This window comes from Notolepis coatsorum, assembly GCF_963971535.1.
Source record: "Notolepis coatsorum genome assembly, chromosome: 9".
Lineage (NCBI taxonomy): Eukaryota > Metazoa > Chordata > Actinopteri > Aulopiformes > Paralepididae > Notolepis > Notolepis coatsorum.
This window is the reverse complement of record NC_140173.1, coordinates 148,416,623-148,430,814: the sequence shown is the minus strand read 5'-3', so window position 1 is coordinate 148,430,814 and position 14,192 is coordinate 148,416,623. Positions and strand designations below refer to the sequence as shown.

The 14,192-nt window shown below is 44.2% G+C and overlaps 1 protein-coding gene across 2 annotated transcripts in view; it reads right to left on the bottom strand.

Moving 5' to 3' along the window:
* The window catches only part of ggps1 (geranylgeranyl diphosphate synthase 1), a 74,713-nt gene that overhangs the window by 45,013 nt on the left and 15,508 nt on the right, over positions 1–14,192 (bottom strand). For both annotated transcript variants that reach the window (XM_084322273.1, XM_084322274.1), the window contains exon 2: positions 8,974–9,060. In XM_084322273.1, the coding sequence (XP_084178399.1) occupies positions 8,974–9,046 (73 nt within the window). In that variant the 5' untranslated portion in view covers positions 9,047–9,060. The remainder of the gene's footprint in view (positions 1–8,973; positions 9,061–14,192) is intronic.

Sequence of the window (14,192 nt, the reverse complement as noted above, 5' to 3'; positions counted from 1 at the left end):
GTACCGGGTGCGATTTTAAAATGGCTCTTATCTTGAATCTTGTACCCTTATATACATCTACTTACTGCTGCATCACAAACACTAGGGCCGTCTTAAACCTAGACTAAACACTAGGGCTGTCTTAAACCTAGACTAAACACTAGGGCCGTCTTAAACCTAGACTAAGCACTAGGGCTGTCTTAAACCTAGACTAAACACTAGGGCTGTCTTAAACCTAGACTAAGCACTAGGGTGGACTTGTTTGCCATTTAGGCCTCAGGTCAGGATGAATCTCTTTATCCGACTCCATCCAGAGTACAGTCTCGCGGCTCGAAGGATGAGGTAATAAAAAGGTAGGGCTATAGTGCATTTAGGTTTTGGCAGTAAACACAGAGTGGTGCATCGGTCAGGACACAGGAATGAAGATGAGGAGATGTAATTTCTTCCTGGAACGTCCAGCAGGATTTGTTGCACAGGGTTGCAATATTCAGTAATGTCATTGGACTGGAATAACAATAATTACTACCATTAGGTACTGGTATATTGAGAGCAACATAAGTAAACTTCTGTGAAGCATGAATAAAGAAATGTCTATAGGTCTATATATATACAGTATATAGTAATAAATGAAATAACCTAGCTATATGCAAACATAAATATCCATAACATTACCATTCTAACAGAAACAGTAACCTAGAGTTACAACACATTTGAATATTACTCTTCAAAGAAACATATATATATGGCGGCTAAGTGGCGCAGTGGGCAAGGCGCTCGCCACTAACGCAGGAGACGCTGGGTTCGAGCCCAGCTCTTGGCGTTACTTCCGGCTTGGCCGGTCGTCATACTAATACAATTGGCAGTGTTAGAGGGTGGGAAAGCCGGTGGGTGGGGATTGGACGTTGTGGACAGCGACTCCTACAGGTCGTTTGGTGCGCCTGCGCAGTAGAACAGGAAGTATCGGGGGCGGCGTGAGCCTCCCACGCGTTACTCCTCGCCACTGAGAGATCGCGCTGTTCAGGTGAAAAGATGCGACAGGCTGCCTCCTCGAGTACCGGAGGGGACACGTGATGCAAGGCTTCGTCCACATTGCAGCCGGCCAGTGGAAGGCATGGTCTAGCAATGTTCGAGACAGGGGAGGGAAGAATTGGATCATATAAAATTGGGATGGGAGAAAAATAGAAAAATGGGGAGAAAAAGTAGGTAAAAAAAGATATATATATATATATATATACACACACACACATATGTACCAGGTTACACAAAGTAATATGGCAACACCCTGTGTGCAGCACCACATATTAGTGTCCTCACACAGGCATTTCCTCCTGACAGACATGATGACATTAACACAATTCTTCACAACAAAATAAACTGTAGTACTTAACCTCTTAGGCCCTAGTATAGGCATATTTTCAGAAAAGTCCATTATATATCATACAGAGTTATATGCAAATGTATAATTAGCTATATAGAAGGGATTATATGAAGGTTTATTCAGACAGATATGGAAATATATGGTAAATATATACCAAATATTAGGGGTGTCAAAGTTAATGCTTTAACTTGAGATTAATTTAAATTATTTAAAGCATTAAAAATAAATGCATCTAGATTAATCTATGGAGTGAAAAATCTTCAACGTTCTGAACTTTCAGCAGTACATTTGCTTGTTCTTTTTTTGCATCGACTCATGCACCTTTTTGAAAATCATCCGACATGAAGATGGACCACATTTTTGTTGTTAATATGATTTATATTACTGGTAGTTCATACAAGACATTATCGTCCTCTAAGCCAATCTGCACTTTAATATAGGCCTGGGAGGCATGCGATTCCAGGAATCGGACAATTAGGAACCGGCTCCCAACGGGAACCGGTTTTCGATTCCCATCCCTAGCCCTGATATAATACTAATAGTAATATGCTCATATGGCTCCCAATTTTTTTTACATGCCAGAGTGGCTGAGTAGCCTCGTAATTTACCAGCCAAAGAGGAAATCTACACGCCATTGGCGTTTGGCGGGTGCTTATTTTGTTCCCTGATGTCAGGCGAGCGTATTCTTACGTGTCGCACGTCAGATGACCACCCCGGACTCCAGACGTGCCAGAACTGCCAATCATCCGCTGATGGCAAACATTATTGGTCAGCGTTGTAGCCAACGAGTGTACGTTTCCAACGATACCCCACGTATGGGGGGGGGTGAATAAGGGAACTAGGTGAACGTTGACGAGCCAACATACTTCAGAACACATGAGGAAATGGATTTTGGAAAGCCCCAATCGATCGGCCAGCAATCGGTATCGGCCGATATTCAGTATAAACCGATAATGCTTTATTTTCGCCGATCGTGAAAACCGATCGATGACACGCGCGAAAAACATGATCCAATTCTCAGCGGAGTTCTCACTCGCCGTCTCTCTTGCTCACAGCCGCTGCTGCTGCACGCCTTGCCCCTCCCCCTCACAGACCCATGTCAACAAATGCTCCGGCAGAGTCGAGTGCACCTCGAGTGATACTAGCTAACTGTACTGTTTAAACAAAATTACCCAGTCAACTATTCACTTTAGTTTAATACATGAGGCATTGTCTAACGTTATCTAGCTGGCTAGCTACTGATAGCTCCTGATATCAACGTCTGATATCATTTTGGCAATAGTTTCCGCAGTAGTTGGCTAGTGTTGGCTAACTAGCTATCGTTGTTCCGTGAGCTAGCGTTAGCTACCTAGCTAACGTTACTGTTTAAACAAAATGACCCAGTCAACTATTCACTTTAGTTTAATACATGAGGCATTGTCTAACGTTATCTAGCTGGCTAGCGGTAGCTACAGATAGCTCCTGATATCAATGTCTTATAACATCATTCGTTTTTTGCAGCTGTTTGCTAATTAGCTATCGTGCTTCATAGCTCTAACTGAACACTGAGAACATCTTATAAGTTTCAGTTCATAGGAAAATACTTTGACTATAATGGTCAGAAGTCAATTAACTTAGATACTGTTATGCTCAACACCCAGTACTATTCACTTTACTTAATTTCTAAGATTAGATTAGATAATTTAGACAGGACTTTGAGAATGCCTGTGTTAGACCTACAGTATAATACTGCCAGCTGCTATAAGAAAACCAAAAACGATCGCCATCACTATCGGCAGTGTATCGGCCGATATGACTCAGGCGATCGGTGGCAAAAAACGTGATCGGGGGATCCCTACTTTTTTTTTGTCGTCCGTTTTAGACGGACGTCTCTCAAAGATCCATTTCTGAACGGGTTTTAATAAAATTTGGACCTGTACTACATAAGACTTAAGGCTATGGGACCGCAGTGTTTTCCAGCGTATACCTCTGTACTAGAATATGTAATCTTGCAACCACTACAGAAAAATGTGAGTACACAAGTTCAACTCTCTATTTCATTAGCACTAAAAGTGATTTCTTTTTGCATTAGTAACTTCAGAATGTTATCTTTCAAAAAAGACCAGGCTCATGCATGTGCTATAAGTATAAAGTATAAAGCTAGGCTTTGCAAAAAAAAGTATGCAGTCCTCAAGTTCAAGTCAAACAAATTGCCACTTTTCGGGGTGCCTGTTAAGAGGTTAATAGGTCAGATTCAGAGCACAGGGCGGCAGACTCCTCCTCACACGGGTTAGTCGGCTGCATGTTCACAATAAACAAACGACATGTTTATTGCGCCACGCGGTCTGCGGCAGCGTGTTAGTGTGGGTGAAAGTTCAGGACACTGTTGATTTGTGCAGCATGCTGCCGTCTGCGTGCCACAGTGAGAGTCTCCCCACAGACCCGTCTCTGTGGTCGTGTGCTGGAGTGAGTAGGGTAGGCAACACTGTCATTTCATCCGTTCAGAACGACCTATGAGGGCTGCATGATTTGGTGAAAGAGAGTGTGGTTATTGTGTGTAGACGATTTATTGTGATTGCTATTATGATCAAATAAATAAATTATGGTGTGTGAGTCTACTCGCTTGGTTATCAAGGAAAATGGAGAGATTACCGATACGTTTTTAAATGTTTATTTCTCAACTCAAGCATACAAACTTAACCACATGCGATTTTTTATATTTAAAATATATGGCTGTCAATATCAACACGTTTTTTTTTTTTTTTATAACATTTTGAAATCTTAACGACCCCATCCCATAGCTACTTTGACTACCGGTTACGCCCGGGTGGCTGGTGAGTGACCCGTTTACATTCCTGACATATCATCTATAACCCTTTCACTGCAACAATACAGAAGGTTAATGGCTCGGATTTGGATATGTGCAGGCTTTCACTCGCATGTATTCAGCACAGCCACACACACGTATTTGATTAAATTGCAGCCTTTTATGCGGTTATATAATTGCACAGACTGACATCACGATTGTAATTGCGATTAGATAAATGGTGCAGCACCACAACCTGCCCTGACGTTAGGCCCGTCTGATATCGTGCTGGGAAGCATTGCACAGAGAGAGGCGTTTCAAAGGATGGGATTATCTCTGGAATAAACCTGATAAGATTATGGAAAATAAACCGATGTAAATTGCCTTACAAAAAAGGCTGAATCTGAATGTATACTATTCACAAGAGTAATACATAACATTTAATGATCGATACTATGGTGAAACTGAAATTACCATCAAACTACTATGATACCTTTTGGTAAAGTTTTTCTTCAAGTTTTGAATAGGGCCCCCCGATACTGTATTTCAAATTAAACCTGAACGTGTGCACTCTAGACTCTAGACCAGGGGTTCTCAAACTTTTTTATACCACGACCCCATGTTATTTAGGAATGTTTTTGGCGACCCCACACTTAATGTATCGCGTAATTTCAACGTGGAAATAAGGAATATCAAAATAAAAGCAAAAGTTTAGAAAATGAAATTACAGCACTATGTTATCAATGAAATGAATGAATATTATCAACAAAAGCAATGGTTTCTGTATACACATTTATAAAAACTAGGCATATTTTGCCAAAATATGTTGCCAGAACATGAAAAGAAAATGCGCTCACATGTGCTTTGGCAGCGATCCGCTTCTACTCTGAAAATCCGCCCTCACAGGAGGTATGTTTTTTTTTTTATCTACTTTTTCTCCCATTTTCAATTTTTCTCCCATCCCAATTTCGTATCGTCCAATTCTACCCTCCCCTGTCTCGAACGTTGTTAGGCCATGCCTCCCACAAGCCGGCTGCAATGTGGACTAAGCCTTACATCACGTGTCCCCTCCGGTACTAGAGGAAGCAGCAGTCGCATCTTTTCACCTGCACAGCGCGATCTTTCAGCGTCGGGGGTCTGCGTTTGGAGGGGCCCCGCCCCCGTCGCTTCCTGATTCTGCTGCGCAGGCGCACCAACCGACCTGTAGGAGTCGCTGTCCACAACGTCCGATCCCCACCCATCAGCTTCCCACCCCCTAATACTGCCAATTGTATTAGTATGAACGACCAGCCAAGCTGATAGCAATGCGGAGAGCTGGGCTTGAACCCAGCGTCTCCTGCATTGGTGGTGAGCGCCTTGCCCACTGCACCACCTAGCCGCACCTCACAGAGGTATGTTGAAGGCTGCGAAGGGGACGCGCTTTATCAGCGCAGCATTACACAACACTGGGTACTCGTTCCGGACTGATATCCAGAACTTTGCGAGGGCCTGTCCAGTGAACTTGACTTTCAGTAGCTCGTCACACGAAAGATCATTGAGCGCCTCCTGCATTCTGTTCCTACAACAAGCCATCAAGCTGAGTAAATACCCCCAAATCTCCGCTGATTATCCTGGAGTGCCACTAACAGTTGTTTTTGTCTGCAAGGAAAATCCGCACTTCTTCTCCGAGTTAACAAAGGCAAATACTCTGCCACCTCACTTCAGTGTGGTATACCAGCTGGTTATGCGCAGAGCCCATTTAATCGCGGCCAACCAGCAACGCTTCTGACAACAAACCTGTCCATTGCGAGTCCAGGTTACACACAAAAGACCAGACCCCCCTCCCGCGATTATAAATGCGCAGGGTGTAGTGAGATGTGTATTGGAATACTGTCGGCCTCCGTTGATGAAGGGGCGAGCGAGACATGGCAAATCTCGATCCGTTTTTTTTCAGTTGCCAATGCGCGACCCAGCGTTTCCGTTAGCCGGTAATTACCGGTATTTGACCGGCAAAATCTGTTGAAGTCAGACATATTTAATCTCTCCGGTCTTAATGTCCGGTGAAAATAATGCCCTCTAAGCACAATTTGATTATTTGAATTGTATTAAAATAGGCTCAAATTAAATAGCCTATGGATGAACGAAACAATCATTACATTTGTTTCATCGTTGCTTCACCAAGCAGGTATAATAATGTTGTCAGCGAGAGCTTAGTGCTGGGTTTTGTGAGTGCATGTGTAGCTGCAGAGCCGGAGCAGCAGCAGCACAGTGCAGTACTCCAATTCAGCCATTGGCAATTCAGCTGTTGGGTGGGGGGCGCTGTTGAGCGGTCCCCAGATAGAGCCACAAAACAGCTGAATCTGCTGCTCTGCAGCGCCATACTCTTTGCAAATAAGTCATTGCGAGGTGGAGAGTCATCACGCAAACCCACGATAATGTTGCCGTCTCTCTGCCAAATTTCTCAGTTCTTCGCTTGATATAATTAATACAAATGTCCAATATAACGGAATTCGTTAGCTCATAAAAATGTGATTATAACAGACTGCTGTTTAATAATGTCGGGCGACTGCCCACAGACAACTATTTGATTTAAAGTCGGCAGCAGCACGGAGTCTCGGGACTTATTTTATTTGGAATATAATGATTGTATACGCAAAAGTAGCCTAGTTTTAAGTTAAAATATTATAAATCTACATGCCTTGAGGATGTCAATTATTTTTAAGCTCAATAAACTCTGACCGGAATTTCTCTCAGACCCTGAGACCGGCAACAATTTTTTCTAACGGAAACCCTGGCGCGACCCCACTGTCACCTACCCGCGACCCCACTTTGGGTCGCGACCCGTAGTTTGAGAACCGCTGCTCTAGACTACTAGACTTCCTAACGAACAGACCATGACAACTTATTTTTGTTGTACTGTACTTGTGCTGTATGATGACAAGACATTTGAATCTAATCATAAATGCGTCAAGCTGTCATAACGTGTCCTCTCTGTGAACGTCTTTTCAGACGTTATTTCATGATCCTTTTCAGACTCGTCTGGCGGAGCGACCCTGCTTCCTCATATAGCTTCCTGTTCCTCTCATGAGGGAGACCCGAGAGACCAGAGAGAGACCAGAGAGAGACCAGGGAGACCAGAGAGAGACCAGAGACCAGAGAGAGACCAGAGACCAGAGAGAGACCAGAGAGAGCCCAGAGAGAGCCCAGAGAGAGACCAGAGGGATGAGACCAGAGAGAGACCAGAGAGAGACCAGAGACCAGAGAGAGACCAGAGAGAGACCAGAGAGACCAGAGAGAGCCCAGAGAGACCCGAGAGAGACCAGAGACCAGAGAGAGACCAGAGAGAGACCAGAGAGAGACCAGAGACCAGAGAGAGACCAGAGAGAGACCAGAGAGACCAGAGAGACACCAGAGGGAGACCAGAGGGAGACCAGAGGGAGACCAGAGGGACACCAGAGAGACACCAGAGAGACACCAGAGAGAGACCAGAGAGACCAGAGAGACCAGAGGGAGACCAGAGAGAGACCAGAGGGACCAGAGGGACCAGAGAGACACCAGAGAGACCAGAGACACCAGAGAGAGACCAGAGAGAGACCAGAGGGAGACCAGAGGGAGACCAGAGAGAGACCAGAGAGAGACCAGAGAGACACCTGGTCCTACCAGAGAGAGACCAGAGAGAGACCAGAGAGAGACCAGAGAGAGACCAGACACCAGAGAGAGACCAGAGAGAGACCAGAGAGAGACCAGAGAGACCAGAGAGAGACCAGAGGGAGACCAGAAAGATGAGACCAGAGAGACCAGAGAGAGACCAGAGAGACCAGAGAGAGACCAGAGAGAGACCAGAGAGACACCAGAGAGAGACTAGAGACCAGAGAGAGACCAGAGAGACTAGAGACCAGAGAGAGACCAGAGAGAGACCAGAGAGACTAGAGAGAGACCAGAGAGAGACTAGAGACCAGAGAGAGACCAGAGAGAGACCAGAGAGAGACCAGAGAGAGACCAGAGAGAGACCAGAGAGAGACCAGAGAGACTAGAGAGAGACCAGAGAGAGACCAGAGAGAGACTAGAGACCAGAGAGAGACCAGAGAGACCAGAGACCAGAGAGAGACCAGAGGGAGACCAGAGGGAGACCAGAGGGAGACCAGAGAGATGAGAGAGAGACCAGAGAGACCAGAGGGAGACCAGAGGGAGACCAGAGAGATGAGAGACCAGAGGGAGACCAGAGAGATGAGAGACCAGAGGGAGACCAGAGAGAGACCAGAGAGAGACCAGAGGGAGACCAGAGAGAGACCAGAGAGAGACCAGAGGGAGACCAGAGATAGACCAGAGAGAGACCAGGGAGACCAGAGAGACCAGAGGGAGACCAGAGAGAGACCAGAGAGAGACCAGAGGGAGACCAGAGGGAGACCAGAGAGAGACCAGAGAGAGACCAGAGACCAGAGGGAGACCAGAGAGAGACCAGAGAGAGACCAGAGGGAGACCAGAGGGAGACCAGAGAGAGACCAGAGAGACCAGAGGGAGACCAGAGGGAGACCAGAGGGAGACCAGAGAGAGACCAGAGAGACCAGAGGGAGACCAGAGAGATGAGACCAGAGGGAGACCAGAGAGATGAGACCAGAGGGAGACCAGAGAGACCAGAGAGAGACCAGAGGGAGACCAGAGAGCCCAGAGAGAGACCAGAGGGATGAGACCAGAGAGAGACCAGAGAGACACCAGAGAGAGACCAGAGAGAGACCAGAGAGAGACCAGAGGGAGACCAGAGAGAGACCAGAGGGAGACCAGAGAGAGACCAGAGAGACCAGAAATATGAGAGACCAGAGGGAGACCAGAGGGAGACCAGAGAGAGACGTACCAGGCAGCTGCAGCAGATACTTGTATGGCTCCAGGAGAATTCTCTCAGAGGTCACCTTCTTGTCACCTTCCATCGCTTGAAGTGGATCTATTGGAGAACAAAAAACTGGTTAAAATAAACAACATTTGGGTTTGAAGCTAGCTTTTCAGTTAATGCTAATAACACCAGCAATCGAAACACATCCGAGCTCCCCCCCCACACCGCTCTGTCGGGGACGATGACATTTAAGTGTATCTGCTGTTAAAATGACAAACAGCATTGACACTTTAATTCACGGTCGATTAAAAACAGGTTCATTATATGATCCTCCCTCTCCCGCTAGCACCGCACGTGTTGTTGTTGATAAATTACATCACCAGGGATCGGAGCACAGACTTGGCGCTTACTCGCCGATAACCGAGCCAGCATTTTAGGCTGTATCGGAGGCATTTCCGATACTGGTATCGGTACAACTCTGGAAACGGCAATGGAATATGGAGGCGCCGAGGCGGACAAACTGTTTCCAAATAATAGTAGCCTCGTGACTACTAAACATTAGCATTAGCATTCTTTGTTTGCAGCGAGAACAAAGTGCAATAAACAAAAAAGATACATTCAGTGTATTCTGCCTCATTTATTGATGAAACAAAACCAACAGCAACACAATTTACCACCAAGAACAAAGAGTCTCACAAAACAGGGGTCTAGTCGAGTAGGTACCATCCATGCAGTGGAAAAGCGGCATAATAGAATACTTCATAATGTTCCATGCAATTAAAAAGTAAATATATATATTTCATACACATGATGCACACACACCTTTACAGTGTTTACCAGTAGGATGTTATTATAACATTGCTGATCATAAAAAATATTATTTTCTCACAGTAGTGTGTATATATATCATTATTTCCTAAAGAAAAGAGGCCTAGAAGCGTGGCTAACGCTAATGGCACGCATACCAGAGGCTAACTGCCTACGAAAACAGGCACAGAGGCACTGAAAGAGGATTTCACCCATCTAATGAACACACTAGACTAAACTAGGGGCAGGTAACTAACTATAAGATTTATTCTTCTTCCTGCTCCTTTTGTCCATGGAATGATATTTATGATTGTGTAATGAAGAAACTCTGATTGTATGATTCCATGTGGCAAATAAAAACTCTGAACTGAACTGAACTGAAATATCAAGATGTATCCATCAGTGGACCAATTGCATGCTTTTGCAGAGGACAAGAAGCCTTCAGTCGACTCCTTCAGACATTAAAAACACTTTCCGTGCCACTCACGAGATTTCTCAGGTTTTTTTATAGGTGGTTGAATGCCACTCACGAGATTTCTCTGTTTTTTTTTTTTTGCGATCTGAAAAATGATTGCATCACCCGAGCCTACCCGAGTATAGCCGAGGAGCGCCGGCGATCACTGTGGAAAAAAGCGCCCCCTGTCGTCTCCCAGATGACATAAGGGGTTTTTCGAATGGACTCAATGAAAAATGGGGGAAAAAATCCGGTACTCCACATTTTCCAGTTCACTGATCCAGCCGGGGTTACCACAGTTAATTCTGGAACCTCAGATCCCCGTTGATCATGGAGATCTACAGTATCGCGTTGGATCCATACACGTATCGATTTTTTCGAATGGTGATCAGGAATTGGAATATACCAGTTGGATACCATCTGATGTCAGGTAAGGACTCTATGTTATCAGTGTTAGGATAATCAGAGTAAGTTTGATGAAGTTATAAGCTGTTTTGTGAAATGTCCTCTTTCGGTTTCACTGTAAAAGTCCGTGAGGAAATCAACGGAGCGATTATCAGTGCGCGGCCGTAATGTGCTTGCGTGCACGTATAATATTGATCATCTAGCGTTTATTTGAAAACGATTCATAAAAAGGCCGACGAATATCAACGTTGTGGAATATTCCACTAAAAGACGATTTTCATAGAATGCTCCAGAATGAGCTGTTTTTTATATCAAAACGGGGGCTTTTCTAACTGCTCTGAAACGGAAACGCGATAAAAAAAACAATCTGCCTTCACAGCACTGACTGGAAAATAGTATTTGATAATGCGATGGGCAGATTAGACACATAGCCATAATTTAAAACATAGATTAGGCGATATTAACGTTAACATTGGCGCCGATGGTGGCATTCAGCCGGTAAAACGGAAAACCAGGCGTGGCGCTCAAAGTGTTAATCACCCCCCACAGCCCAAATGGAATGATAAAAAAAAAAGATATTATATATATATATTTTTTTACTAATAGTCGACTAATGGCAAATTTTGGCCAATCATAGTCAACTATCCAAATCCTTAGTCAGGGACAGCCCTAATATATATATATGCGTGTGTGTGCGTGTGTATTTTTGGCTAAAGTGGATAGAAAACACAATACTGTCCAGAAGTCTTAGGCACCAGACTTTTTATATAAATAGTCTTGGGTGTTAATTCATTGTTTTCTGTATTAGTGTGTCAGTAGACTACTCTTAGTAAATTTTTTTAAACTTTTCATTTAATTATTTTTGAAAGCATCATTCTTCATGGTTTAATGCAGACATATGTTGCAGGGACTATTATAATCATCATATTGGCGTGACTGTATGCATCAAAGGGTTAAATCAAGCATTTTTAAGTACTTTAGAGGAAATGTCAAAATACATATCGTGTATCGTGATTTGGCCAAAAATATTGCAATATCCTTTAGAGGCCATATCGCCCCGCCCTAGTTTGAACACTTCATATTTGTGTAGAACAAATTATACAAAAAGATCAAACTGTGAGCGGCTGGGTGGCGCAGCGGACATTGCGCTTGTCACCAACGCAAGAGACACCGGGTTCGAATCCGGCTGTCGGCGTTGCCTCCGGCTTGGGCCGGCCGTCATACTAACTCAATTGGCAGAGTTAGCGGGTGGAAGTCGATGGATGGTAATCTGGACGTTGTGGACAGCGACTCCTACAGGTCGGTTGGGGGGCGCCTGCACAGCAGAGACAGGAAAATGGCGAGGCAGCGTGAGCCTCCCACACGTTACTCCTCGCCAAATGAGAGTCCGCGCTGGCAGGTGAAAAGATGCGACAGGCTGCCGCCCTCCACATGTATCGGAGGGGACATGTGATGCAAGGCTTCTATCCTCCCTACAACCGGCCAGTGGGGGGCATATGCGAGCAACGATCAGGACAGGGGAGGGAGAATTGGCAGGAGAGGTAGATTGGGATGGGGAAAAAAACACAGAAAAAGGAGGAGAAAAAGTAGATAAAAAAATTATAAAGATCAATCTGGCTCAATGATTAAACAGAGTATCTCAAGGAGAGATAGCCTAACCTTAATTTATCCCAGTTAATAAAGGAAGCACCTTAAGTGACTTACACACCACATAAGCACTTATTAAACACACACTGATGCTATTTATATATATTACATTATTTATTTACCTTGTATTGTATAGATCATTGTGTATACTGTAGTCTACAAATCTACTACTGTTGAGGAGCCAAGAACAACAAAAAGCACGTTTTTCTGAACGCATGTACATTTAAAAAAAATGCGACAATAAAAATGATCTGAATCTGGAATAATGCACCAGACCACGTTTGAAAGACTGTTCCGAACTTCCAGGTCTTTTATTCACCAATCAGCCGGACAAGAATTACATCCTGCAGCGTTTTTTTAACTTGGCATTAAGGCTGAGACGATATGCCATTTGGAAGAATCGATAAATCGGGACAGAATTATCGATAAATATAGATTTTTTTTATTATCATTATGCATTTGTAACAAAAATAAATAAAGTGTAATACTTTTTTCTTAAAGAAAAAAATATATTATTTAACGTTAGTTCGTGCGTGTGTCACTAACATTAATTACGTTTTTCTTCTTTTTTACACATGCAAAGAAATTGATAAGTGGCCTCAGCCTTACTTGGCATTAGTGATCACTGTCCAATTAGACCGTACACACTTGTCCAAGTGTGTATAGAAGTACATGCTTAAAAACCAAATCTCAACACGGTTACCAAAAGAGATTTTAGAAAATTCAGTGAACAAACTTTCATAACTTATCGTAGTGATAAGAAACCTCACAGTCGAGTTCTCCGACTTGCAAATGGCTCTGGATCATTTTGTGAAGACTTTTGCTTCAATCGTTGATAGGCGTGCGCCGCTTAGGAAATACTAAGCGGGAATAAGAAATAGAATAATAACACCTTGGTTCTCTCAGGAGGTGTCAGACTTGTTTAAAGAAAGGAACAGTGCTTGGTCTCGTACCAGACTCTCGGGTGGCATTTCACATGTCATGTCACGCTGCCATTCAAACAGATTAGAAATCAATGCACCTCTGCAGTGAGAAAAAGAAAAGCCAAGTCAGGGTATTTCTTTCAGCGCAGACTCTTTGACAGTGAATAACACCATGCTAACATTGACCAGACGTGAAAAATTGCCACCGAGCTCATTCAGCAAATCAGCACCTTCTTGAGATCAAGTGTCCAAAAAAACTAAGCAAATGAATAAAGGGCAGATGATTTACATGAGTTTTTGTAGATACAGTACAACATTTTGCCATCCAGACAGATGCGATTTGAAATATGAATATAGAATATAAGGCCTATAAATTACCTTATTATGGCCAGGTCATACATCTATGGGAAGAGGGCTTTTGTGTACTCTCTCCGTTTACCTGGAATGGACTTCAAAAATATATATATTTTTTTTATCCACTTTTTCTCCCATTTTCTATATTTTTCTCCCATCCCAATTTCGTATCATCCAATTCCACCTTCCCCTGTCACGGACGCTGTTTCTTGCCTCCCACAAGCCGGCTGCAATGTGGACTAAGTCATATAGCACAAGTCCCCTCCGGTACTTGAGGTAACAGCAGTCGCATCTTTTCACCTGCGCAGCTCGATCTCTCAGTGGCGAGGAGTAACGCGTGGGAGGCTCACGCTGCCTCCGACACTTCCTGATTCTACTGCGCAGGCGCACCAACCGACCTGTAGGAGTCGCTGTCCACAACGCCCGATCCCCACCAATCAGTTTCCCACCCCCTAATACGGCCAATGTGTATTAGTACGGACGACCAGCTAAACTGAAAGCAAATGTGGAGCGCTGGGCTCGAACTGACGAGCCCAGCGTCTCCAGCATTTTGTGGCGAGTGCCTTGCCCACTACGCCACGTAGCCGCCCAACTTCAAAAATCTCTTACAAATTCCAGGCTTTTATTACTTTGCAGTTTTAAAACTCTTAATT